This window comes from Planococcus citri, chromosome 1 (genome assembly GCF_950023065.1).
Source record: "Planococcus citri chromosome 1, ihPlaCitr1.1, whole genome shotgun sequence".
In the NCBI taxonomy this organism is placed as follows: domain Eukaryota; kingdom Metazoa; phylum Arthropoda; class Insecta; order Hemiptera; family Pseudococcidae; genus Planococcus; species Planococcus citri.
The window spans coordinates 5,018,889-5,046,448 of NC_088677.1; the positions used below are offsets into that span (position 1 = coordinate 5,018,889).

Genomic DNA, 27,560 nt, shown 5'->3' on the forward strand with positions numbered 1-27,560 from the left:
AAAAAGCGAAAAGGCGGCAGCCAATCAGGTGTGGCCCAATTCATTTGATGAGTTTAGTTGTCTATTTGTCATGTAGGAGCGCTAGTGTAGTATTGGAATGCTGTTGAAATATTCCGCATTGAGAAGCCAAAAAAAAAACTTTGGAACAAAATTTTTGAAAAAATCAGAATTTGGAAGATTTTTTTGAAAAATTAGAAAAGAAATTCGGTATTCCAATTATCGTTTTTGAAATTTTTGAATGTAAAATGAAAATATCAGCTTCTCCTATACGAAAATAACAGAATTTATCTATCATGGCAGCTGGACCTATTGCAGAGCGAAATCAAGGTAACGACCGGTGTTTTTATCTCGTTTCGAAATGGAGTTTTTTTCCACTCGAAATGCTTCTTTTATTGCGTAATTTTTCTACATGCGTTAATATTACCATCGTTTTAAACTTCCAGATGCTACGATATATGTCGGTGGTCTTGATGACAAAGTTTCGGATACCCTACTGTGGGAATTATTCGTACAAGCCGGACCAGTCGGTGAGTATCGTTTGAGCAACTTCGGTTACACATTTCGATGAAATTTCAGTCACTAATTACGAAACTACGTGTTACAGTTAACGTGCATATGCCTAAAGATCGAGTCACTCAGTCGCATCAAGGCTACGGATTCGTTGAATTTCTCGGAGAAGACGACGCCGATTATGCTATTAAAATTATGAACATGATTAAGTTATACGGGAAACCAATTCGAGTCAATAAAGTAAGAATTACGATTTCAACGAGTCGTTGAAAACTGTATTCTAACTTACCAAACGTTTGATTTTGCAGGCATCAGCGCATCAGAAGAATTTAGACGTCGGTGCCAACGTTTTTATCGGTAATTTAGATCCGGAAGTGGATGAGAAATTATTATACGACACGTTTTCAGCTTTCGGTGTGATATTACAAACTCCCAAGGTTCGTTACAAACGCTCATCACTCTATAACTCGTACTGCAACCGTTTAACTTCACTCGTCGATTACAGATCATGAGAGATCCGGAAACCGGTAACTCGAAAGGATTCGCATTCATAAACTACGCTAGTTTCGAAGCATCCGATGCTGCGATAGACGCGATGAACGGCCAACATCTGTGTAATCGTCCAGTCTCCGTATCCTACGCTTATAAAAAAGATGTCAAAGGTGAACGTCACGGATCAGCCGCCGAACGTTTGTTAGCCGCTCAAAATCCGCTATCTCAAGCCGACCGACCTCATCAGTTGTTCGCCGATGCTCCTCCGACAGCGCCTCTTCCAAGCGTCGGTGGTCCTCCACCGATGGGTATGATGGGTATGCCTCCTCCGCCGTCGGCTATGAATCCACCACCTCCTCCTGTACCTCCTCCCGGTATGCCTCCGCCGTTAAGTATGCCTCCTCCGCCTCCTTCAATGATGAAACCACCGATGGGTCCACCGGGTGCTATGCCTATGGGTCCAGGTGGACCACCGCCGCCTAGAATGATGCCACCAGCACCTTGGCAACAAACTGGCCAGTATATGCATCAAATGCCCGCTCCACCGGGTCATCATCCGCCTCCGCCTCCTCCTCCGCCTCAATTTGGTGCACCTTATGCGACGAACCAAGGTAAACCAATTGTTTATTCGTATAGCGACGTTTTAATAGGTATAATTTTCAACTTTTGTGGGTGATTTTTTTCTCTACAGCTAATCAGTTTCCACCGAATTGGAGACCGCCACCTCCACCGCCTCAGTTTGCTGCTCCGTACGCTGCTCAGGGACAAGGTGAAGTTTGTGTTTTGGAGAAATCTAACCATTATCTGACTGTATTATTAGTCCGGCATATGACAATAGGAGTAATTGCACCACCTCTCCCGTCGATCCAATGGGACAACTTTTTTTTGAAGGGGACATCCTAAGGAACATTTTAAAGAAAACTTGCCAAAAAAAAAGTTGGCCTTACTTACAAAATGGCGACCATTTCGATTGACAGGCCAGCCGAAATCGCAGATTTTGCGTTTTAACATAGGACTTGCACGACATTTTTCAAACTTTACAAAGGTAGATCGAAAGATCATGCAAAAATTTATCACCTGTCAAAATTTCAAGTGCCAAAGTGGGTTTTTCGATTTTTGGTGAATTTTTGAAAATCCAATTTAGGCCAAAAATGAGGGGAAAAATCAAAATTTTACCAAATTGACCAAGAAAGCTGAAATTTAGGATATACCTTATTTTCGACATGCCAAATCAATTGGAAACGGTTTCAACCCGTTTTGAGAAGTTCTGGAGCCTCCAGCAGATTTTTGAAACTCGAAGTTCCCACAAAATTCCATCAAATTGGAGTTGTAAAGCTGAAATTTATTTTAAAAATTAATTTCAATACGCTACGAAATACTGCAGGTGAATTTCAAGTCGTTTTGGATCCTCCAGCGACTTTTTGAAAATTCCTAAAGCCTTCAGCAGATTTTTCAACGGTCGAAATTTCCATAAAATTTCACCAAATGTGGCTTTCCAGTTGCATTTTCAAGTTTCAAAAATGTACTGGAGGCTCCAAGAATTTTCAAAAGGTTGTTGGAGGCTCCAAAATGACTTAAACTTACCAGCAGTCGACTTGAGGTGAAAAAATCTGCTGGAGGCTCCAGAACTGCAGAAAACGGTTTGAAACCGTTTCCAGTCAATTTGGCAGGTTGAAAATAGGGCATATTCCAAATTTCAAATTCTTAAGAGCATTATTCGATTTTTGGTGAATTTTAAAAAAATCAAATTTAAACCAAAAATGAGGGAAAAAATCAAAATTTCACCAAATTGACCTAAAAAGTTGAAATTTGATTTATACACTATTTTAGGCCTGCCAAGTCGATTAGAAACAGTTTCAACCCGCCTTGAGCACTTCTTGAGCCTGCAGCAGATTTTTGAAATTTGAAATTTCCACAAAATCTCATCAAATGAAGTTAAAAATCCGAAATTCACGCTACACTCCAACTTAAACACTCCATGAAGTTGACTGCTGGTGAGCTAAGGTCATTTGGAAGCGTTCGGCGACTTTTTGAAAATTTTTGGAGCCTCCAGTAGATTTTTGAAAATCGAAATTTCCAAAAAACTTCATTAAATTGAGCTGGAAAGTCGAAATTCATTCTGTAAATTAATTTCAATACGCCACGAAGTCGACTGCAGGTAGATTTCGAGTCGTTTTGGAGCCTCCAGCGACTTTTTGAAAATTACTGGAGACTCCAGTAGATTTTTGAAAATTGAAATTTCCGAAAAATTTTACCAAATAGAGCTAGAAATCCAAAACTCACTTTGCACTCCAATTTCAACACGCTTGCAAGTCGACTGCTGGTGGGTTCAAGTCAATGTGGAGCCTCCAGCGACCTTTTGTAAATTACTGGTGCCTCCAGTAGACGAATTCCAAAGCTCTAAAATTTACTCTACACTCCAATTTTAACACCCTCTGAACACTACTTCTGGTGGATTTCAAGTCATTTTAGAGCCTCCAACGATTTTTTTGAAAATTACTGGAGCCTCCAGTAGATTTCTGACCCAAAATTTCATTAAACTAAGATGAGAGAGTCGAAATTCATTCTGCAAACTAATTTCAATACGCTACGAAGTTGACTGCTGGTGAATTGCAAGTCGTTTTGGCGCCTTCAGCAACTTTTTGAAAGGTTGTATGACGTTTTTTTGGAAAATTGAAATTTCCTAAAAGTAGCTGGAAGCTTCAAAACCATTGGAAACCACCATGTAGTCTGCGAAGTAAATTTCAGCTTCCCAACTCCATTTGATAAATTAATGTTGGTGAAATTTCAAGTTTCAAAAATCTACTGGAGGCTCCAGTAATTTTCAAAAAAGTCACTGGAGGCCCTAAAATGACTTGAACCCACCTGAAGTCGTCTTCAGAGGGTGTTAAAATTGGAGTGTAGAGTAAATTTCAGCTTTCCATCTCCATTTGAGGAAATTTTGTGAAAATTTAAATTTTCAAAAATCTGCTGGAGGCTCCAGTAATTTTCAAAAAAAGTCGCTGGAGGCCCTATAATCACTTGAACCCACCTGAAGTAGATTTTACAAACCTTACGAAGGTACATCGAAAGATCATGCAAAAATTTATCACCTGTCAAAATTTTAAGTGCTTAAGTACGTTTTTCGATTTTTGGTGAAAATCGAATTTAAGCCAAAAATGAGGGAAAAATCAAATTTTTACCAAATTGACCTAGAAAGCTGAAATTTGGGATGTACTCTATTTTCGATATGCCCAATCGATTGGAAACGATTTCAACCGGTTTCGAGCAGTTCTGGAGACTCCAGCAGATTTTTGAAACTTGAAGTTCCCTCAAAATTCCATCAAATTGGAGTTATAAAGCAAAAATTTATTCTAAAAACTAATTTCAATACGCTACGAAGTACTGCAGGTGAATTTCAAGTCGTTTTAGATCCTTCAGCGACTTTTTGAAAATTCCTGAAGCCTCTAGCAGATTTTTAAAATTTTAAATTTTCACAAAATTTCATCAAATGGAGATGGAAAGCTGAAATTTACTCTACACTTCAATTTTAACACCCTCTGAAGACGACGTCAGGTGGGTTCAAGTCATTTTAGTGCCTCCAGCGACTTTTTTGAAAATTACTGGAGCCTCCGGTAGATTTTTGAAACTTGAAATTTCACCAACATTAATTTATCAAATGAAGTTGGCAAGCTGAAATTTACTTCGCAGACTACTCATGGTGGTTTCAAATGGTTTTGAAGCTTCCAGCTACGAGTACTTTTAGGAAATTGCAATTTTCCAAAAAAACGTCATACAACCTTTCAAAAAGTTGCCGGGGGCTCCAAAACGACTTGAAATTCACCAGCAGTCAACTTCGTAGCGTATTGAAATTAGTTTTCAGAATGAATTTCGACTCTCCATCTTAGTTTGACGAAATTTTAAGTTTCAAAAATCTACTGGAGGCTCCAGTAATTTTCAAAAAAGTCGCTGGAGGCTCTAAAATGACTTGAAATCCACCAGAAGTCGTTTTCAGAGGGTGTTAAAATTGGAGTGTAGAGTAAATTTCAGCTTTCCATCTCCATTTGATTAAATTTTGTGAAAATTTAAAGTTTCAAAAATCTGCTAGAGGCTTCAGGAATTTTCAAAAAGTCGCTGGAGGATCCAAAACGACTTGAAATTCACCTGCAGTACTTCGTAGCGTATTGAAATTAGTTTTTAGAATAAATTTTAGCTTTACAACTCCAATTTGATGGAATTTTGTGGGAACTTCGAGTTTCAAAAATCTGCTGGAGGCTCCAGAACTGCTCAAAACGGGTTGAAACCATTTCCAATTGATTTGGCATGTCGAAAATAGAGTATATTCCAAATTTTAGCTTTCTTGGTCAATTTGGTAAAATTTTGATTTTTCCCTCATTTTTGGCCTAAATTGGATTTTCAAAAATTCACCAAAAATCAAAAAACCCACTTTGACACTTGAAATTTTGACAGGTGATTAATTTTTGCATGATCTTTCGATCTACCTTTGTAAAGTTTGAAAAATGTCGTGCAAGTCCTATGTTAAAACGCAAAATCTGCGATTTTGGCTGACCTGTCAATCAAAATGGCGTAAGGCCTACTTCTTTTGGGCAAGGGGGGGTGCAATTACTCCTATTGTCATATGCCGGAAGCCGGACTATATCGTCTAATGTACTAATAATATTCTATGTTACAGCATTTCCACCCAATTGGGGACCTCCTCCTCCACCACCTCCTCCTTCGGCTGGGCAATACGTTCCACCACCGTATCCTCAAGCTGCTCCTGCCGGAACCGCTCCGCAGAATTAAGTCAGAATGTCGTATTTTCGATCTAAGTTATTTTATTTATAATTAATAATACATAAGTTTTGGTGTTTTTTTTTTTTTCTATTTATTCGTTGTAATGAATCTTTTCACAAAGTGTTTGTTTTTTATAACGAGTCATCGGTTGACGAATGATGAAATGTGTTTTGAGTAAATACGTTTATAATTTTATTTTACACTCGTGTTATTGAATTTGATAATGTAACTGTGAAAGCTTCGGCTATAACGATGAATTAATTCTCCGTTTACTGTGTAGTTTGTAGGTACTCGTCGTAATCACGTCAGTCGTCAACGTTTTCATTCTCTCAATCATCGGCTACACATTCACCTACACGAAACGGCAATAAATTAATTAACCGCTAATTTATATAATTTCTCGGTTGGAAAATTAACGCCTTTGAAAAGCTGATCCGCTCGGTAACTTGGAACAAATGTCTATACATTTTTTCGCTTTCAAACGTCGTCGTACATTCGTCGTCCGCGTCCGCGTTTCGAATATATACTACTCGTATTCTTGGGAAGAAATGCGCAAGCTCAAAAGCTGCTGATTGTGCATACACCACCATCCTCGTAACCATGTGCACCACCGAGAGAGATTCAACATACGGTTTAAATTATTTGATTCGGAACGCATTCATAACGCGTAGAGCCGTTTAGATAAAAGGTGTCGTATTCTATTCATCGCTTCAGCTTCTTCGTTACTTCAGGATTAGGCATTTTTTATTTCGCTCATCGAATAGCTCTCGCTGTAATTTATTGTAACTCTGGATATATTCTCGTACACATGAAGTAGCATCGCTAAAATCCCCGTCATCGTATTGGTAAGTTTACTATATATTTCGAGTTGTACTTTTCTTCGTAGAGGTTTTACCGTATAGTTTAGTGTTGTATTGTAGTAGGTATTTTTTCACAAGTTGATTACCTACGAGTTAAAAAGCGAGGGAATTATTAGCCGATCTTTGCTAACTTATCTTCTTGATCGTTGAATGCTTTTGTATATCGTAGTACGAGTCGTTTGTGGATATTTCTACCGAAGAAATCGTTCGGTTTTGTTCACTTGATTCTTATCAGTTCGATGACAATGAAATCAGCAACATGATCTTTGTATTACGTAATCGAATTCTTGTGCGGTGAATCATCATTGGTGGATTTCTATAGTGATTTGTGTTTAGTAAAGCAAACTGTATCTCACAATTACCTTCCTATACTTGGGGTAGATAAGATAAAGAAATCAATATTCGGTTTGTGAATTAGTTAGTGATCGAGATGAATTCAATGGTGCTGAAAATGAAATACTTACTCCTGTTTGTAGTAAGTAGAATACTAGATTATTATTAGATTTATTGAAGAAGTAACCTATAATCCAATCAACGATCGTTTTCAAACCGATGAACGTATGTTCGAATACCGAACGAATATTTTTTACAAATATTCGCCAATTTAAGATACAAATTGATTGTTTGACACTTCTGCAATACCTAGCTTTGTTATTATCTATACTTCATCGAGTCTCGAGTCGTGACAGTTGACAGGAAATTGCTGTATCTAAATCATTCCGGATTGAGAAAATTTCTTCCAATAAATCAACCCTGAAGGAGTGTATTTGTAGGTAGCGAAAATACCTTCATCGTTGACGTTTCCCATCAAGAAATAACGACTTGTCAGCTTGTAGTGTGTAGATTTTCAAGTCTACCTAGCTGAGAAATACTTATAATAATTTGTTCGATTGATATTGATATGCCAATGCATGAAATATGTCTGTAGTATCAAGATGAATGAATTATTGTTATTGAATTGGCTATGGAATTAGGTTCTTAGATTCAAAATGGATGCTGAGTAACCATTCAAGATGATTCTGGGTTTAGTTAGATTCATTTTGGTTATTGAAACTGGTTCGGTGAAAAATGCATACATTGTCCTTGATTTTGCAGTTGCTTAGGATGGTAGATATAACTTTGATGAGTCGGTACCTCTTCGGTATTCCTGGAGATGGAATGGAATGTTGAGAATGATTCTAAATGAGTATTGAATTTATTATGTAGAGTTGAATGAAGCATTTGATGGAACATGGAACTTATTGTTATGAATGAACTTTGAGTTTATGGTTTGTGAACTTGAGCTGAAATCGTTCATATCTTATTTATTTTTAAGAAACATTTCATCATGAACGAGTTCAGTCATTCCAAATCCAAAGGTCCATCTACAAGTTTTGAAAGTTTATGTAGAACTTGTGAATGTTGTTCTAATAACGAACTTGCAGTTGAGTTCGTGAACTCTGATCTTGTTTCAAAATTCATTTCATAATTCAGGTTGATAGATATATCTAACAACAAGTCTAGGTAAAAGTTCATAGAACTTCTCAGGAACTGAGGTTTCAGAAGTCCAGTTCGTGAACTTCGCGATATTGTGAACTTATAAGTTGAACTGGGCTGAACTAAACGATGAGTCGATGAAAATCCGAAGATGAACTCTTCGTTCACTTTTTGACTAGACTTATAAAAATTCCTGAAATTTTCCAAAAAAATTCAACCGTTCAAGTAAAAGACTATTTTGTAAACTTGACTTGACTTGAACTCATCACATAATTTTCGCGATGACGTTCTCGCCTAGCTGGTGCAAACTCTAAATGTTTCGTTACAATACTTAATTTTTGATGAAAAGTGTGAATAAGTTTTTGTATAAGAGGGGCCAAGGGAGGCGTTTAAACAAAAAACACAAAAATTTTGAATTAGCCTGGGGTGAAAGGAAAGCATTTTTTAAACAAACGCAGATCGAGCTGGAAAGAAAACTGGAAACGTTTCAATTATTTATTTGATTTTTCAAATTTTGATGGATTGAACAAATTTCCCGATTTGAAGTTCAGGATTTTTTTTCCAAAGTGGAAAAAAATCGAGGATTAGGTCTTCGGAGGTTAAAATATTCACATACATATTCTGGATCATTAATCAACTGTTTTTTTTTTTTTAAATCAGTTTTTTCCACTTTGGAACTATGCTATCACTTTAAAAGCGCCAAAATGCTTAAAATTTATTAATTTAAGTAAGTATTATTTTAAAGAAAAAACAAATTTTTGAAAACAATACAGAAATTACACGGATATTTACTTACGTACTTAATCAATAAAATATATGTAATTCGATTCATCATTATTTTATTTCAGTTTTGGGCCTTTTTTTTGAGGAGGTATTTGTATAAAAACTTGAGTAATTTTTTTTTTTACACAAAAGATCTCATGTTCTGAGTAATCTCCTACTCAGTATAAACTTCGTCACCAATTTTTCGTTAACATTCAGGATATTTTTCTTTTTACTCCTTCTTTACATGACAGAGTGGTCAGCTAGTCAGCTACTCGCACAATCTATTATGTGACAAAAATAAAAATTCAATTTTTTTTTTTTTAAATTAAAACGATTTAATTTGATGGGTGAATTTTGATTTATTTTGAAATTTTTATACAAGAAATGGGACCATTTTTGGAAATTTTTTGCTTTGTACCAGCACTTTTGCCGGTCATGGTGCTTGCTAAACGAAAAAAGTGAAGTTCACTGTGACAGTGTGTTATTCCGAAAGTATATATAACTAACCAATCTGTATGAAACTTTCAAGGTGATGGGTATTTATTTATTTTGTTCAACATAAATATGTATCTACGACCTTTCAAATAATTGGAATACGAATCGATTCAATTTTTTATTTTGCATTTATGTACTTCTCTGCTTGGGGTAGGTAGATCAATGCAACGTTTGAGGTCACTTCTCACTTCTTTTAGTCCGGCATATGACAATAGGAGTAATTGCACCCCCCCCCGCCGATCCTCTGAGACAACTTTTTTCTGAAAGGGGACATCATAAGGAACATTTTAAAGCAAACTTGCCCAAAAAAAAGTTGGCTTTACTTACAAAATGGTGGCCATTTGCCATTTTGATTGACAAGTCAGTCGAAATCGCAGATTTTGCGTTTCAACATAGGACTTGCATGAAATTTTTCAAACCTTACGAAGGTAGATCGAAAGATCATGCAAAAATTTATCACCTGTCAAAATTTCAAGTGCTAAAGTGCGTTTTTCGATTTTTGGTGAATTTTTGAAAATCCAATTTAGGCCAAAAATGAGGGAAAAAATCAAAATTTTACCAAATTGACCTAGAAAGCTGAAATTTGGGATATACCCTATTTTCGATATGCTAAATCGATTGGAAACGGTTTCAAGCGGTTTCGAGCAGTTCTGGAGACTCCAGCAGATTTTTGAATCTCGAAATTCCCGCAAAATTCCATCAAATTGAAGTTGTAAAACTGAAATTTATTCTAAAAACTAATTTACATACGCTACGAAGTACTGCAGGTGAATTTCAAGTCGTTTTGGAGCCTCCAGCGACTTTTTGAAAATTACTAAAGCCTCCAGCAGATTTTTGAAACTTTAAATTTTCACAAAATTTCATCAAATGGAGATGGAAAGCTGAAATTTACTCTACACTCCAATTTTAACACCCTCTGAAGACGACTTCAGGTGGGTTCAAGTCATTTTAGAGTCTCCAGCGACTTTTTCGAAAATTACTGGAGCCTCCAGTAGATTTTTGAAACTTGAAATACCCGCAACATTACTTTATCAAACGGATTTGGTAAGCTGAAATTTACTTCGCAGACTACATGGTGGTTTCAAATGGTTTTAAAGCTTCCAGCTACTTTTAGAAAATTTCAATTTTCCAAAAAAACGCCGTACACCCTTTTAAAAAGTCGCTGGAAGCTCCAAAACGTCTTGAAATCCACCAGCAGCCAACTTCGTAGAGTATTGAAATTAGATTGCCGAATGAATTTCGACTCTCCATCTCAGTTTGATGAAATTTTGGGGAAATTTCAAGTTTCAAAAATCTACTGGAGGCTCCAGTAATTTTCAAAAAAATCGTTGGAGGCTCTAGAATGACTTGAAATCCACCAGAAGTCGTTTTCAGAGGGTGTTAAAATTGGAGTGTAGAGTAAATTTCAGCTTTCCATCTCCATTTTGATGAAATTTTGTGAAAATTTAAAGTTTCAGAAATCTGCTGGAGGCTTCAGGAATTTTCAAAAAGTCGCTGGAGGCTCCAAAACGACTTGAAAGTCACCTGCAGTACTTCGTAGCGTATGTAAATTAGTTTTTAGAATAAATTTCGGTTTTACAACTTCAATTTGATGGAATTTTGTGGGCATTTTGTGGGAATTTCGAGTTTCAAAAATCTGCTGGAGTCTCCAGAACTGTTCGAAACCGGTTGAAACCGTTTCCAATCGATTTGGCATATCGAAAATAGGGTATATCCCAAATTTCAGCTTTCTAGGTCAATTTGGTAAGATTTTGATTTTTTCCCTCTTTTTTGGCCTAAATTGGATTTTCAAAAATTCACCAAAAATCGAAAAACGCACTTTAGAATTTGAAATTTCGACAGGTGATAAATTTTTGCATGATCTTTCGATCTACCTTCGTAAGGTTTGAAAAATTTCGTGCAAGTCCTATGTTGAAACGCAAAATCTGCGATTTTGACTGACCTGTCAATCAAAATGGCCACCATTTTGTAAGTAAGGCCATCTTGTTTTAGGCAACTTTGCTTTAAAATGTTCCTTAGGATGTCCCCTTTAAGAAAAAAGTTGTCCCAGATGATTGGCGGGGGGGGGGGGGGTGCAATTACTGCCATTGTTATATGCCGGACTATTTGGAAAATTGAATTTTTGTATTTTTTGCCCAATATTCGTATACCTTTTTTTTGTTTGGTTTCTATTTTTTTTTTTTTTTCAGAATATTATCCTTAGTTTAAGTTTTAATGGTCAAACGACCTAAAAAATACAAAAAATGGGTAAATGGTAGGTCTTCGAAAAAAAAATTTCTCAAAATTGAAAATTATCGAAATCAATTTTTGAAATTTTCGATCAAAAAATTGTTTTGCGGCACTTTCTATGGAAATTATCACACATGTTGATTGTTTTCAAGGGTTTCAAACGATTTTTGTTCAAATTTTTTGAAAATATTATTCGGAAAATTGCGAAACTTGATACCAAAAAAACGATTTATTGCAGAGCTTATTCCACGTCAATTCGACCAAGAAGTGGTAGGTGGGTTCGGCAATTTTTTTGAAATTTTTCTTGTGGAATGACCTTCCGAAAGGAAGACCAATGGCGCAAATCGCAGCCCTCTAGCCCCTTTTTAACGGCAGACAGGGGGTGTTAAAGTTTTCAGTAAACCAATAATATCATCCATTTCAGCAGTGGATTACTCGATAATCGCGATACCTACCAGAATGGAACTTTTCCCCATAGTTAGGGGTTTTGAAAGTCTTTTTGGTGATATCATGAAAATCAGTGTTGCCACTTTTTTTCGTACAAAAAATTAGCTGAAAAAGTTTCAAAACGTAGTTTTCATATCGTTCCGACTCTCAAAAATTCTGAAAAAAATATATTTTGGTCAACTTTTCATGCCGAACAACATGTTAAAAAATTGGGATGACACTATGTCGCAAAGTCATTTTAAACAATTTTAAGTTTGCGAAAAAATGCGATTTTTTGATTTAAAACGTGAAAAAAAGTTTTGATTGGTAAAGTTGACCCATTTGACCCCTATTTTTACGTATCTGTTGAAAAAATTGAAACCCCCCTTTCACTCGATGAAATGAACTTCTCACAAAAAAATCAAAATCGAAAAAATTCAATTTTCAATTTCAAACATTAAAAAAAGTTTAATTTTATTCAGTTCTCTTATTTTGACCTCTTTCCGACGTATTTCATGAAAAAGTTGATAAAAATTACACTCGTAGCAAAAAAATTAAAATTCGTTTATTTCTTGAATTTTAATTATTGCTCATGATTGTTGCAAAACTCGAATAAAATCGGTTTGCGACATTTGAAAGATACCTAGGTAGCTAATTGAAAGTAGTTTCAAAAATATTCGCCAAAAATTGAAAGTGACTTTTTTTTTTGAAAGCTCAATTTTCAATCATTTGCCAATTTTCGGAGCTATAGGTGCTTTAAAAATTTCGGAAAAAATCCAAAAAGTGTGCATTTCCATGATACTTACAGCTACACCAATCCTTGGCGGCAGGATTCGCAAAACCAAGGTGAGGAGGGGGCATAAAGCCCCAAAAATGTTGGCCAAAATGTGAAAAATTCCAAAATATTGTGTGACATATCGTTTTATACATTTTCGAGAGTGCTGAATTCGAAAATCAGCGTATTTTTCTGATTTTACTCCTCTAACGCCCCCCCCATGTCCCATACCTATCCTGGAAATTGAAAAAAAAAATGAAAAAGTGAAGTCAATTGCTCGAAGAAAGGGGGATGGAGTATACCAGAACGTCATGGTGATGGTTGGGGGGGGGGGGGTAAACAAATGTCACCTACAACTCCATTCAAGAGGCAGGAGAAAGCATCAAAAAATTTCGAAAATATTCTCAACTTTGAAGTAAAATTCTATTTTCATTACCCATTGAACATTGAAGAAATGTTGATTGAATTTCAGAAGAAAAAAAATCGCCTATTTTCTTCTCTACAGGAAAAAAAAAATAGGTACACGAGTCGACACCGAAAATTTGTATAGATTTAGACTCGTGTACACGTAAAATTGGAGAAATAAATAGGTAATCCTAGTTAATGCGAAAAACGACGCATCGTCGTCGTTTAATAAACTACTCAATGTCATTGGCGTCTCACAAGAACGTTATAATTTATAACAAGACTTTTTGCTGCTGAATAAATTTAACTAATTTACTTTGTTTTCGTTTTCATTAAACAACTAGGTAGGTACTAGGTAGGTAGAGGTAGAGGTACCTACTGTATGTACAATATATTAGGTTAATTTCAACGATGACGTCATCAATTTAAACTTTTGGCAGTTTTAAAATTACTCGCGATAATTATCCTTTCGCGCTTGTACGTTTGCCTTTGACTTCTTCGCATTATCTCGTCAAAGCTCAACTTGAAAGCGATCCACCTTCGTAAATTCTTCGTTATACACATACGGACACCGGTATGTGTTCGAGCACTTTTGATTTTTTTTCAATATTTAAAAGAGCCGAATTTACTCGAGCAATAATTCGATCTCAAAATTCAATGTAGAATACGGGGGATGAAATTTAAGATGGATGAATCGAGGAATTTGACTAAAATGAAACAGAATTCTGGGGTTCGAGAGACCAAGAACAAACTGCCCAAACCAAATTTTAAAAGTTGAAGTGCATTTTTCAATTTTTGGTGAATTTTTGAAAATCAAATTTAAGTCAATAAAAGTGAGGGGGAAAAAATCAAAATTTTACCAAATTGACCTAGAAAGCTGAAATTTAGGATATACCCTATTTTCAGTCAGCCAAATCGATTGGAAACGGTTTCAAACCGTTTTGAGCAGTTCTGGAGCCTCCAGCCGATTTTTGATACTTGAAATTTCCACATAACATAATTTCATCGAATTTAGTTGGAAAGGCGAAATTCATTCTGTAAAATATAATTTCAATACGCTATGAAGTTGACTGCAGGTAGATTTGAAGTCATTTTGGAGCCTCCAGCGACTTTTTGGAAACTGCTGGAGCCTCCAGCAGATTTTTCAACGCTCGAAATTTCCATAAAATTTTACCAAATGTGGCTTTCCAGCTGCATTTTCAAATTTCAAATTTCAAAAATGTACTGGAAGCTCCAAGAATTGTAAAAGAAAAGTCTCTGGAGGCTCCAAAATCAATTAAACTCATCAGCAGTCGACTTGATAGCGTGTTCAAGGTGGAGTGTAGCATGAATTTAGGATTTCTGATTTGATTTGATAAAATTTTGTGGGAATTTCAAGTTTCAAAACTCGGCTGAAGACTCCAGAACTGCTGCGTTTTCAGTCAAATTTGGTAGGTCGAAAATAGGACATAATATCACAAATTTCAAGCGCTAAAGTGCATTAATTCGATTTTTAGTGAATTTAAAAAAAATCACATAAGCCAAAAATGAGAAAAAAAATCAAAATTTTACCAAATTGACCTAGAAAGCCAAAATTTGATTCATGCTTTATTTTCAACCTGCCAAATTGATTAGAAATGGATTCAACCTGTCTGGACCAGTTCTGGAGCCTCCAGCAGATTTTTGAAACTTGAAATTTCCACAAAATCTCATCAAATCAAGTTGGAAATCCGAAATTTACTATTAAATCGACTGCTGGTGAGCTGAAGGCGTTTTAGGACCTTCAGCGACTTTTTGAAAATTTTTGGAATCTCCAGTAGATTTTTGAGAATTGAAATTTTCACAAAATTTCATCAAATTCAGTTGGAAATGCGAAATTTATTCTGTAAACTAATTTCAATACGCTATGAAGTTGACTGCAGATAGATTTGAAGTCATTTTGGAGCCTCCAGCGACTTTTTGGAAATTGCTGGATCCTCCAGCAGATTTTTCAACGCTCGAAATTTCCATGAAATTTCACCAAATGTGGCTTTCCAGTTGTATTTTCAAGTTTTAAAAATGTACTGGAGGCCCCAAGAATTTCCAAGCCGTCGCTGGAGGCTCCAAAATGACTCAAACTCACCAGCAGTCGACTTGATAGCGTGTTTAAGGTGAAGTGCAGCATAAATTTCGGATTTCTGACTTGATTTGATGAAATTTTGTGGAAATTTAAAGTTTCAAAAATCTGCTGGAGGATCCAGAACTGCAGAAAACGGTTTGAAACCATTTCCAGTCAATTTGACAGGTCGAAAATAGGGCATATCCCAAATTTCAAACGCTAAAATGCATTTTTCGATTTTTGGTGAATTTTTAAAAAATCAAATTTTAGGCCAACATGAGAAAAAAAATCAAAGTTTTACCAAATTAACCTAGAACGTTGAAATTAGATTTTTACATTATTTTAGACCTGCTAATCGATTAGAAAAAGTTTCAACCCGCCTTGAGCGCTTCTGGAGCCTCCAGTAGATTTTTGAAAATTGAAATTTCACCAAAATCTCATCAAATCAAATTGGAAATCCAAAATTCACCCTACACTCTAACTTAAACACCCTATTAAGTCAACTGCTGGCGAGCTGAAGCCATTTTGGACCCTTCGACGACTTTTTGAAAATTTTTGTAGCCTCCAGTAGGTACATTTTTGAAAATTTAAATTTCCAAAAAACTTTATCAAATTGAGCTGTAAAGTCGAAATTCATTCTGTAAACTAATTTCAGTTCGCTATGAAGTTGACTGCAGGTAGATTTTGAGTCGTTTTGGAGCCTCCAGTGACTTTTTGAAAATTACTAGAGTCTCCAGTAGATTTTTGAAAATTAAAATTTCCAAAAAATGTTACCAAACAGAGCTACAAAATTCAAAACTCACTTTGCACTCCAATTCCAATCCGCTTACAAGTTGACTGCTGGTGGGTTCAAGTCAATGTGGAGCCTCCAGCAACCTTTTGTAAATTACTGGAGCCTCCAGCAAATGAATTCGAAGACCCTGAAATTTTGATTTAAAAAAATAAAAATAAAAACTTCAAAATTGATAATAAATTATTCCTATTGTATGAACTCACTCATATACATACCTATCTAGTTTATATTAAATTCCCCAGACATTGGTGAGAGCTTACAATTTGGTGGGCTTAGGTGTGAGTTTATGATACGTATAAAAAAAAGTCGTGCAAAGACGTATAAAAACTTTAACCACGTTATGGAATCCCTTTAGGTATTTTATTTCACTAACCTAAGTCGATGGCGTTCGTGTATAATATGCAATGACCATTTAAGTTCGAATCACATACCCAAGTGTCTCGTAATAGAATTACCCACGCGTATTTCACATTCAATGCGATAACATAGGCCATAATTATATCGTGTTTGTGTGTTGGGAAACATGTTTTATGATTAATGATGCGAGCTAGTGACTTTGTTAATGACATAAAATGGTGAAATTAGGGTTGATTTGTAAAAATTTCAATGATTTTACCAGGAATGGAAATATTTTTTGATTTTTTTTTTTCAATTTTTCCCCTTAAAAATATCTACTCCAATCCAAAAATGCAATATTTGAAGTTTCTCAGTTTTTTCAACATTTTGTGAGGGAGGGAGAGGGGTCCGAAAATTCCAAAAATTTGGTTTTTGGGACATTACATCGAGTCCTATAGGCTCAAATCGATTCAAATTTTGGATTTTAGATTAAAATTTAATTTAGAAGAAAAAAAAAAGAAATTGTTTCAAATATTTTTTATGCTAATTTTAGAGCTTTTAGAATCAAAATTGGCCCTTTGCTAGAGCAAAAATACTCTTCGAGAGCATTTTTTTTAAAGAGAGAAAGAAATAAAACTTCTCTCAACTTTCCAACTTTGATAAGAGTGAATGAAAATTGTCTGAACTTTTTCGTCTTCACTTTTCAATAAAAGATTGTGTAAATATTTGACAGAGTGTCTTGTTAACTCCCCTTCCCCCACCTTTCCATAAAATGCCAACGAAATTCAAAATAACCAAAAATTATTTACAAAAGTATGTGTACCTAGTACTTGTTTTGAACTTTTTCAAAAAAATCACGAAAACCTCAATTCAGAATTTTTTTTTTACACTAAAGAACAGACATTTTGAATCTACTTATGTTGCTAACAAGGGAACCTCTTGAGGTGTCACGCTCCGATTTGAACGGGACCACGATTTTTGGAAAGAGCATAGTCTGAAACCCCCAAAACCAAATTTTCAGCTGCCCAAGTTCATTTTTCGATTTTTGGCGAATTTTTGAAAAATCAAAATCGACTGTTTTTGGCGATTTATGCTTTTTTTTAAAAAGTACGTACTTGATCAATAAAAATGGTCAAAATAAGTCCCAAAACTGATATTAATCACCCAAATCCAAATTTCACCAATTCCAGCCATTCTGGAGCCTCCAGCGCGATTTTTCAATTTCTCCAGAATTTTGAATTTGCTCCAGAAGGGGTTAATATTCAGTTGGGCAGCTAAAAATCTAGTTGTGTATTACACTCGACCTGTTTAACGAATTTATCTACTTTTGAGCCGATTTTGAGAGTGACACCTCAAAAGTGGCTTTTTGACCAGCTTTTTTCAAAATTAAAAAATCCAAAAAATCAAAAGTTTCCAGTTTGTGTGGAAATTTTTGAAATTTACCCGAATCGCTGTATTTTGTCCAAAACTTGACATAGGGCAGATTGACCCCACTGCCGAAGGTAGTGCTTATTTTACTAACCCCTTATATTGAAAATATTGAGAATGTGTGAAATTATTAAGAAGTGTAAAAATCTCGCATTCTTCTGTACATTACGTACATGACGTCAGGTCGTTGTCCAAACCCTCCTTATTAAAGAGTTCGGGACAAGGATGTTACTCCTAGAATGGCAGATTTACGAGATCTCTATTTAGCAACGTATGTGGCGGCATTCCACCCCCTGTGACAGGTCAATTAATCAATGATCTCGCAGCTCGAGTCGTGATGACATTTATGATCAAAGATAGGGTTTAAGAATATTATTTATGAGCTCTGTACTTGTACATAGCAATTCTCGCGCATTGAGCATATACCACCACTCTTTAGGGGTTGGGATTTTGCTGCTATGTACGTCTTTATATTAGAGATTTCTTGAGAAAAATCCTCACTTGGTTTCGGCAAATACGCGTTAGCTGGTTCCTTGTCACCTGTTAATATAACGGATCATGGATGCGCCCCCAGGGGAGGCCACGATCAAGCAATGGTTATTTGTACCCTCTTCTAGTGAGGTAATTTAATTTGTTTTAATATATTGATCGATCTCGTGATCGATAAATAGTATTTGTTTTGGTAGTTCGTAGCAAGCCATGGCATTATCAGATTACTTGAAGTCTTACGTGCTATCTCGTTTAGTTAAGTTACATCGATGCCTTTAGTATTGGGGAGGCCGTCACTGATAGAGATGGAAAAAAGCATATAGTGTTCTGTAAGTAATAAAATGTGTAAACTAATTAATTATAAGCTTTTTTGTCATAGTACGTCTGACTAAAATGTCTAGTGCTACAACCTTAATTAGATGAATATCTAGTTATATTATCAGGTGCCTACTAGGCAGTGTTGTCAGTTTAAAACAGCACCATATGTTTAAAACGTTTAAAACAGTGTTTTAAACGTTGAGAAAAAAACAGACAGTGTTTAAAACAAAATTCTGTTTAAAATGTTTTTTTTTGTTTTAAACAAGTTTTTTTTTCAACTCCAATTTCCTAAAAAAAACACGTTTTTTTTTCAATTTCTCGTTGAAAAAGTAGTAAAATTGAAGGAACTGAATTTTTAGATTTTCATTCTTCTCCCTATAATACTTTTTTTAAAGGCAAATTTTTGGGTTTTGATTTCAATTTTTTAATATTTATTGAGCCTTATAGCTATTTTATGACATCACATCTTAAAAGTTGATGACTAGATAACGAATATTTGAAAAACTGAATCCAAAACAAATGAATTTGTGTTAAAAACGCGTTTAAAACACATTTTAAACATGTTTAAAACACGTTTAAAACACATGGGAATCCAGCAGTTTAAAACCATGTTTTAAACAAAAAAAACCATTTGTTTTGTCTTTTTTAAAAAAACCCGTTTTTTTCCAACACTGCTACTAGGTATATATTTTGCACGTCCTATTCCACCTGCGAGTGGCATGGATGAAGTTGTAATACTCGTAAAATTACATATCTCTCTGCAGGCTTTCTCACTATAGGTAGAGTTAAGTCAATTATATCTCCAAATATCATTCATTCAAATGCTATGTGAAAACATAATTGCACACGATGTATGTTTATGACGATTTGTAAATAGTGCAAATATATGAGGGGGCTAGTGTCTATTACGACATGATCCAATTTTGACAAAAATGAGTTAGGCACATCACTGGATAGAGCATTACCAGCCGCATCAACTGGTGTAAACAGAATTTTAAAAAAATAATTTCTTCAGTGTGAGACGGGCCTTCAAAAATAGGGTCTGGTGGCAAAAGTGACATATTCCATATTTCAAGCAGGCTGTTCATAGTGATTGAGGTTGCCTTGTGTAAAAGTGACCTCCCTTCACGTTTTCACTTTTTCAGATGATAACCGATTGTTTTAAATCGCGTTTCATTTTTTAGAAAAAAAAAAAAAAAATTAATTTTTTCAATTTTTTTTTGCTGGAAATGGGAAGGGGGAATGATTCCTTTTGACCCCCCCCCTTGGCTACACATCCAATTTTCAACGTCATCAGACCATAAAATGAGGGGAAAAAATTTTCTGGTGGCTAAACCAACATGTTCCAAATTAAAAGTGGTCCCATTTGCCCCCTGGTGGTGGAATTTCAAATTTTTTTTCATGAACCTTCATTAAATACCTAGATCTACAATACTAGCCAAAAAAACCGGAATTTTGGGATATGTTTTTTGGGAATCAGTTTTTTGCGTTTCCTGAAAAAAGATGGTTTGGGATCATGTCGTAATAGACACTAGCCCCCTCATATAGTATAACAGCGTTTTTATTTATGACAATAAACATTGAATGTGTATGGTTGAATAGATAGGTTACAGCCTTCTGAGCTAGCTGGCAATAGGCAATTATTCACCTTGTAAAGGAGTAATTCTTATCTTCACTGAGTACAAAATCAAACATTTCCATCTCTCCCTTAAGTAATCTATCCGATTCTAACTATATCAAACTAACCCTCCAAATCGAAATGTCACAATTTCCAGCCATTCTGGAGCCTCCAGCGCGATTTTTCAATTTCTCCAGAATTTTGAATTTGCTCCAGAAGGCGTGAATATGCAGTTGGGCAGCTAAAAATCGAGTTGTGTATTATACTCGACCTGTTTAACGAGTTTATCTACATTTGAGCCGATTTCGGGAGTGACACCTCAAGAGTGGTTTTTTGACCAGGTTTTTTCAAAATTGGATTTTTTAATTTTGAAAAAAGCTGTTTAAAAAGCCACTTTTGAGGTGTCACTCTCAAAATCGGCTCAAAAGTAGATAAACTCGTTAAACAGGTCGAGTGTAATATACAACTCGATTTTTGGCTGTCCAACTTCATATTCACGCCTTCTCGAGCAAATTCAAAGTTCTGGAGAAATTGAAAAATCGCGCTGGAGGCTCCAGAATGGCTGGAATTGGTGAAATTTGGATTTGGTTAATTAATATCAGTTTTGGGATTCATTTTGACCATTTTTATTGATCAAGTACGTACTTTTTCAAAAAAAGCATAAATCGCCAAAAAAAGTCAATTTTGAATTTTCAAAAATTCGCCAAAAATCTAAAAATGAACTTGGGCAGCTGAAAATTTGGTTTTGGGGGTTTTAGTCTATGCTTTTTCCAAAAATTGCGGTCCCGTTCGAATTGGAGAGTGACACCTCAAGAGTTTCCCTTGTAAGGTAGATACCTTTTTGGGTAAATTAATGTTATTTTTTGGGCGAAGAAATAAAGAACATCCGGCTAAGTTTCAATTTAAGGAAATCTGATCAATTTATTTCACACCGCAGTCGAGCTGAAAGGCTTGTCATTTATTAAAGACGTAATTTATTTCGAAAACTTCTCGTTTCGTACGAATGTCGCTTATTATGGCTTGATTTAAGCATTCGTTTCGAATAAATTACCGATTCGATCGGGCCATTTTAACCTGATGATTAAAACGGATAAACTTTTTTCACAAAAAAAAAGCTTCAACATAGGTTATTCCCTCCCCACTTACGTGTACTATATTTACCTACTTTTGCACAGAATCACACTTTGTATTTGTTTGTATGTAATGTACACGCTCTACGTAGCTGATCCTACCAACCAACCAGTGTTCAATGTGGTTAAACAAATTGCCTAATTTAATTCACGTTTATAAAAAATACCCACGCTTAGATTAGTGTGATGGGGTGAGTTGTTTTATGCGTAAACGTGCCAATATCGATTGCGAAAGGGATTTTAAAAATTAAATACACCTTATAGGTGGTGTGTGTGTAGGTAACTGTATAGTGTATACATATACAGTCTGTATATCCAATATACCCGATGGATATTTATTTTATAACGAATCTCTCTAGCTTGAAATTTTTTTTTCCAACGGTGTAAGTAAATGGTATGTGTATTTTCGACATGTGGATATTTCTACTATAAATACATAAAATGCCAATGCGCGACTCGCAGGATCCGAGAATAAACGCAGACGATAAAGTGCTTATAAAAATACTACGAGAAAATCGTTCTCGAAAAAATATTACTATGCATGATTTTTTCGCTATTTCTCGATTTCATGGCTCGGTTTATTAAGATTTTCATCTTTTTTTATATCCTTTACTATAGTCTATTTTTTTTTTTTTAGGAATCCGAATTTCCAAAAAATTTCTAGTGTAGGAAATTATCAGCCGGAAAAAACGACGATGAACGTATCTCGTAGTCTGATCATGAACATTTTTCGGGTTTCCGACTCCGAAGTCCGATGCATATAAATTATTCGTTATTGTTCGCGGGTTTTCTTTAAAAGCCTTCTGTACCCCCTCCCCCCGTCTCATCCCATCCTGTTTCCTCGTGTTTCAATCAATCATTGTGTACCTATTTTGTTGTATTCGCTACCTATTTCATTAGAGGAAATTTTACGTAAATGAAACGAGTCGTTTTTTCCCCTTTTTCGGTTCATTCAATTATTAAACTACCTACCTAAATATAATCCGGGCTAAATGAATATAGAATCAAACTAAATAACGTAAATTCTAAAGGTGAAATTCTCAGCTTGAATTTTCAACGATGGCTTCTTCTTCGGAAGTGTAAAAATGACGAAAAGGGTATTCCTGTGTAGTTGAAATTAGGGTAGGTATATCAGTCAGTACAAGTAAATTTTAGCTTTTTTACTTCATCAATGGGTTAAATTTTGTGGAAATATAAATTTTCAAATCATAGAACCTCTCAAAATGATTCAAAACTGTTGTTAGTCGATAAGATAGGTACTGACGACGTGCTAAATTTCATCCTTCTTGGCCAGGTTGGTGAAATTTCAATTTTTTCTCGTAGGTACTTAAATCAAATTTGATTTTTAAAAATTTATCAAAAATCGAAAAATGGATACAAATTGTGTTACAAAGGTAGCAGCTTTAAGAGCAATGATTCTAAATTTTGTCAATTCCCACTCCCCCCCCCCCTCGATAGTGATCTAAAAATCTCGTAAAGGGGCCAAAAATTTAGACGAAAGTAAATTTCAATTTTCTTCAAGAATTTCAAATGAATGTAGAGCAATCAAAAATCAATTCTGGCTCCAACGACTTTGGTTATAGTCCGGCATATGAAAATTGGAGAAAATTGCACCCCCCCCCCCCGCAGATCCTCTGGGACAACTCTTTTTTTCTTAAAGGCGATATCCTAAGGAACATTTTAAAGCAAACTTGCCTAAAAAAGTTGACCCTGGGAATAAAAGGACAGCCATTTTGAATAACGGGTCAGCTGAAATCGCAGATTTTGCATTCCAACATAGGACTTGCATGCAATTTTTTGAACTGGACAAAGGTAGATCGAAAGAGCATGCTAAAATTTATCACCACCCGAAATTTCAAGTGCCAAAATGCATTTTCCATTTTTGGTGAATTTTTGAGAATCAAAAAGCCAAAAATGAGAAAAAATCAAAATTTTACTAAATTGACCTAGAAAATTGAAATTTGAGATACACCACATTCTCAACCTATCAAAACGATTGGAAACGGTTTCAAATCGTTTTAAGCAGTTCTGGAGTCTCCAGCAGATTTTTGAAACTGGAAATTTCCACAAAATCTCAATAAATCAAACTGGAAATCCAAAATTCACGCTGAACTTCAACTTAAACACGCTATGAAGTCAACTGCTGGCGAGTTTCAGTCATTTTGGAGCCTCCAGCGACTTTGAAAATTCTTGAGCTTATAAATTATGGAGTTTTGATAGTTGAAATGTCTACAAAATTTCATCAAATTCAGTTGGAAAGTCGAAATTTGTTTTGTAAACCAATTTCAATACGCTATGAAGTTGACTGCAGGTAGATTTGAAGTCATTTTGGAGCATCCAGCGACTTTTTAGAAATTACTGGAGCCTCCAGCACATTTTTCAGTGCTTGAGATTTTCATAAAATTTTACCAAACGGAGCTAGAAATCCAAAATTTACTCTGCATCCAATTTTAACCCACTATCAAGTCGACTGCAGATGAGTTCAAGTCATTTTGGAGCCTCCAGCGACTTTTTGAAAATTCTTGGAGCCTCCAGTGCAGTTGGGAAGCCGAAATTCCATCTGTAAACTAATTTCAATTCGCTATGAAGTCGACTGCAGGTAGACTTCAAGTCATTTTAGAACCTCCAGCTAACTTTTGAAAATTACTGGAGGCTCCAGCAGGTTTTTCAGTGCTGGAAATTTCCATAAAATACCAAACAGAGCTAGAAATCCAAAATTCACTCTGCATTCCAATTTCAACACGCCATCAAGTCGACTGCAGGTGGATTCAAATCATTATGTGAAGCCTCCAGCAACGTTTTGAAAATTCTTAGAGCCTCCAGCAAATTTTTGAAAGTTGAAATTTCCATAAAATTCCATCGAATTCAGTTGGAAAATCGAAAAAGGTAGATTTCAAGTCGTTTTGGAGCCTCCAGCGACTTTTTAGAAATTACTGGAGCCTCCAGTAGGTTTTTCAATGCTCGAAATTTCTATAAAATTTTACCAAACAGAGCTGGAAATACAAAACTCACTTTATACTCCAATTTTAACACTCTATCAAGTCGACTGCAGGTGAGTTCAAGTCACTTTGGAGCCTCCAGCGGCTTTTTGAAAATTCTTAGCGTCTCCAACAAATTTTTGAAACTTGAAATTTTCACAAAATGTCACCAAATGGAGTTAAAAGGCCTAAATTCACTCTGCAAACTAATTTCAATTTTCAATACACTATGAAGTCGACTGCAGGTGGATTTCATGTCGTTATGAAGTTTCCAGCTATTTTTTGGACCTTCATGGTCGATAAGGTACCCGCTATTTGTTTCAAAATCAGTGTATTCTAATCTGAAACATATTTTTCTCCATATCGATTTTATTACGTCTTTGAAAATTTTAAAAATTACCCTTCCGCCTCCGTTTGAGGTAGAAAGATGAAATTCAGTTTACACCCATTTTTTTGACATTAATTCCTAGATGCTTTTCAGGCAGTTTCAATCCATTTTGGGGCCTCCAGCGGATTTCTATAAACTTTTTGTTTTTCAAAAAATGCCTCAAAACCTGTCTGGATTAACTTTATTTTATAAGTTGAAATTTCAATTTTCAAAAATTTACTGGAGGCTTCAGTAATTTTCAAAGAGTTGCTGGCGGTGTCAAACCCACTTCTAATCTATTTCATAGCGTATTGAAATTGGTTAACAGAATAAATTTCGGCTTTCCAGCCAAAATTTTGAGGAAATTTCAAGTTTCAAAAATCTGCTGGAGGCTCCAGAACTGCTCCAAATGGTTTGAAACCATTTCCAATCGATTTGGCAGGTAGTAAATAGGATATATCTCAAATTTCAGCGTTCTAGGTCAATCTGGTAAAATTTTGATTTTTTTCTCATTTTTGGTTCAAATTTGATTTTCAAAAATTCAACGAAAATCGAAAAATTCATTATAGCTCTTGAAATTTTGGCTGGTGATATTTTCAAGAAATGCCACAAAATCTGTCTATTTTAGTTTTTCAACTCCATTAAGTTTCAGAAATTTATTGGAGGCTCTAGTAATTTTAAGAAAGTTGCTGGAGGCTCCAGAACGTCTTAAAATCCACCAGCACTCAACTTCATGGCGTGTTGAAATTAGTTTACAGAATGAATTTCGACTTTCCAACTAAATTCGATGAAATTTTAAGGAAATTTCAAATTTCAAAAATCTACTGGAGGCTCCAAGAATTTTTAAAAAAAGTTGCTGGAGGCTATTCAAATGACTTAAATCCACCAGAAGTTGACTTATCAACGTGTTCAAGTTGAAGCACAGCTTGAATTTCGGATTTCCAACTCCATTTGATGAGATTTTGAAGAAATGTCGATTGTTGAAAAATCTGCTGGAGGCTCCAGTAATTTCCAAAAAGTCGCTAGAGGTCCTAAAACGACCTGAAATCTACCTGCAGTCGACTTCATAGCGAATTAAAATTAGTTTACAGATTGAATTTCGTCTTCTCAACTGCACTGGAGGCTCCAAGAATTTTCAAAAGGTCGCTGGAGACTCCAAAATGACTTAGATCCACCAGCAGTCGACTGAATAACGTGTTTAAGTCGGGTGCAAGGTGAATTTTGTAAATCCAACTCCATTTGATGAAATTTTGAAGAAATTTCGATTGTCGAAATATCTGCTGGAGGCTCCAGTAATTTCCAAATATTCGCTAGAGGTCCCAAAACGACTTGAAATCTACCTGCAGTCGACTTCATAGCGAATTAAAATTAGTTTACAAATTGAATTTCGTCTTCTCAACTGCACTGGAGGCTCCAAGAATTTTCAGAAGGTCGCTGGAGGCTCCAAAATGACTTGAACTCATCTGCAGTCGACTTGACAGCGTGTTAAAATGGGAGTGCAGCGTAAATTTCGCATTTCCAGCTCGGTTTGGTAAAGTTTCATGAAAATTCCGAGCATTGAAAAACCTGCTGGAGGCCACAGTAATTTCCAAGGTAGCTGGAGGTTCTAAAACGACTTGAAGTCTACCTGCAGTCGACTTCATATCATATTGAAACTAGTTTACAGAATGAATTTCGGCTTTCCAACAGTAAGGTTAGGTTTCAAAAATCTGCTGGAGGCTCCAGAACTGCTCAAAACGGATTGAAACCGTTTCCAAGCGATTTGGCTGGTCGAAAATAAGGTATACATCAAATTTCAGTTTTCTGGGTCAATTTGTTAAAATTTTGATTTTTTTTATCATCTTTGCCTTAAATTTGATTTTCAAAAATTCACCAAAAATCGAAAAATGCACTTTCAACTTATAAAATTTTGGCTGGTAATAAATTTTCGCATGCTTTTTCAATCTAGCTTTGTCCAGTTCAAAAAATTTCTTATGAGTGCCATGTAGAAAAACAAAATCTGCTTCTTTTGCTGACCTGTCAATCAAAATGGCCGCCATTTTGTAAGTAGGGCTCACTTTTTTTTTGCAAGTTTGCTTTGAAATGTTCGTTTGGACGTCTCCTTTAAGAAAACAGTTGTCCCAGGTCCCAGAAGATGAAAGGTGGGTGCAATTATTCCTATTGTCATATGCCGAACTAGAAGGAAAATTTCAAAAGCTTCTTTATAAATGATCTGAAATTTATTAGTTGTACTTTCGCTAAAATATAAATAAAACCGAACTGATTTAAAATAAAATATCCCCCATAAGAGAAAAAAATCAATTCGCGAATTTAAATCGGAATTCGATAGCCTTACAAATAATTTCTCGCCTCAATTTTCTATCCTACAAAAGAGAAGAAAATCTGTTTCAAAAAAAAATCCCGAACCCCGAACTACAACGTCCAAAACCTACTGTTTTTGAAGCGAGAGCAAAGAATGAGCATAATTTTTCATCCTTTTATGTCCGAGGAGAACTTTTGATCTTGAACGTTACTGCCTGCGAAATTTGATCCCGCTAAGCTCGTTTTTTTTTTCAATTTAACTCGTTTTTCGACGAAAGCTTTTTATGTTCGTTCATTTACCAAACTGTTATGTACGGTTCGAGACGGGACTTGGTTTTCGGGTCGGGAATTTTTTCGACGCCTGTGATGGCCGCTCGTAACACGCGCGAATCGATTAAAAACCATGTGTGGTAGATTTAATTTAAAATGCTCGAGTCGTCTAAACGTCTGCGAATGCATCTTTTAATAACCTTTTCGCTTCGGCTTCGGGCTTCGGGTGCTTTGTAATGAAAACAT

General features: G+C 35.5%; 2 protein-coding genes across 4 annotated transcripts in view; both read left to right on the forward strand.

Annotated features, from left to right (window-relative positions):
- The first annotated feature begins 158 nt into the window (after positions 1-158).
- Positions 159-5,976, forward strand: Spx (Spliceosomal protein on the X). The gene is made up of 7 exons (XM_065364344.1): positions 159-327; positions 444-527; positions 605-750; positions 819-947; positions 1,016-1,613; positions 1,694-1,771; positions 5,675-5,976. The coding sequence occupies exons 1-7, from the start codon at positions 294-296 to the stop codon at positions 5,785-5,787; spliced, it is 1,182 nt and encodes a 393-aa protein (XP_065220416.1). The 5' UTR covers positions 159-293; the 3' UTR covers positions 5,788-5,976.
- Positions 5,977-6,110: 134 nt separating this feature from the next.
- LOC135845651 (uncharacterized) overlaps positions 6,111-27,560 on the forward strand; it is a 216,707-nt gene continuing 195,257 nt past the window's right edge. For 2 of the 3 annotated variants that reach the window (XM_065364372.1, XM_065364390.1), the window contains exon 1: positions 6,111-6,623. The gene's annotated coding sequence lies outside the window, so the exon portion shown is untranslated. Of the gene's footprint in view, positions 6,624-6,692; positions 7,114-27,560 lie in introns of those variants that run through there. The other variant, XM_065364381.1, reaches the window with a different exon arrangement.

Coding starts and splice junctions, on each gene's coding strand:
- Spx (XM_065364344.1), top strand. CDS start 294: ATGGCAGCTGGACCTATTGCAGAGCGAAATCAAG. Junction 528..604: donor CGTACAAGCCGGACCAGTCG/GTGAGTATCGTT, acceptor TACGTGTTACAG/TTAACGTGCATATGCCTAAA. Junction 751..818: donor AACCAATTCGAGTCAATAAA/GTAAGAATTACG, acceptor TTGATTTTGCAG/GCATCAGCGCATCAGAAGAA.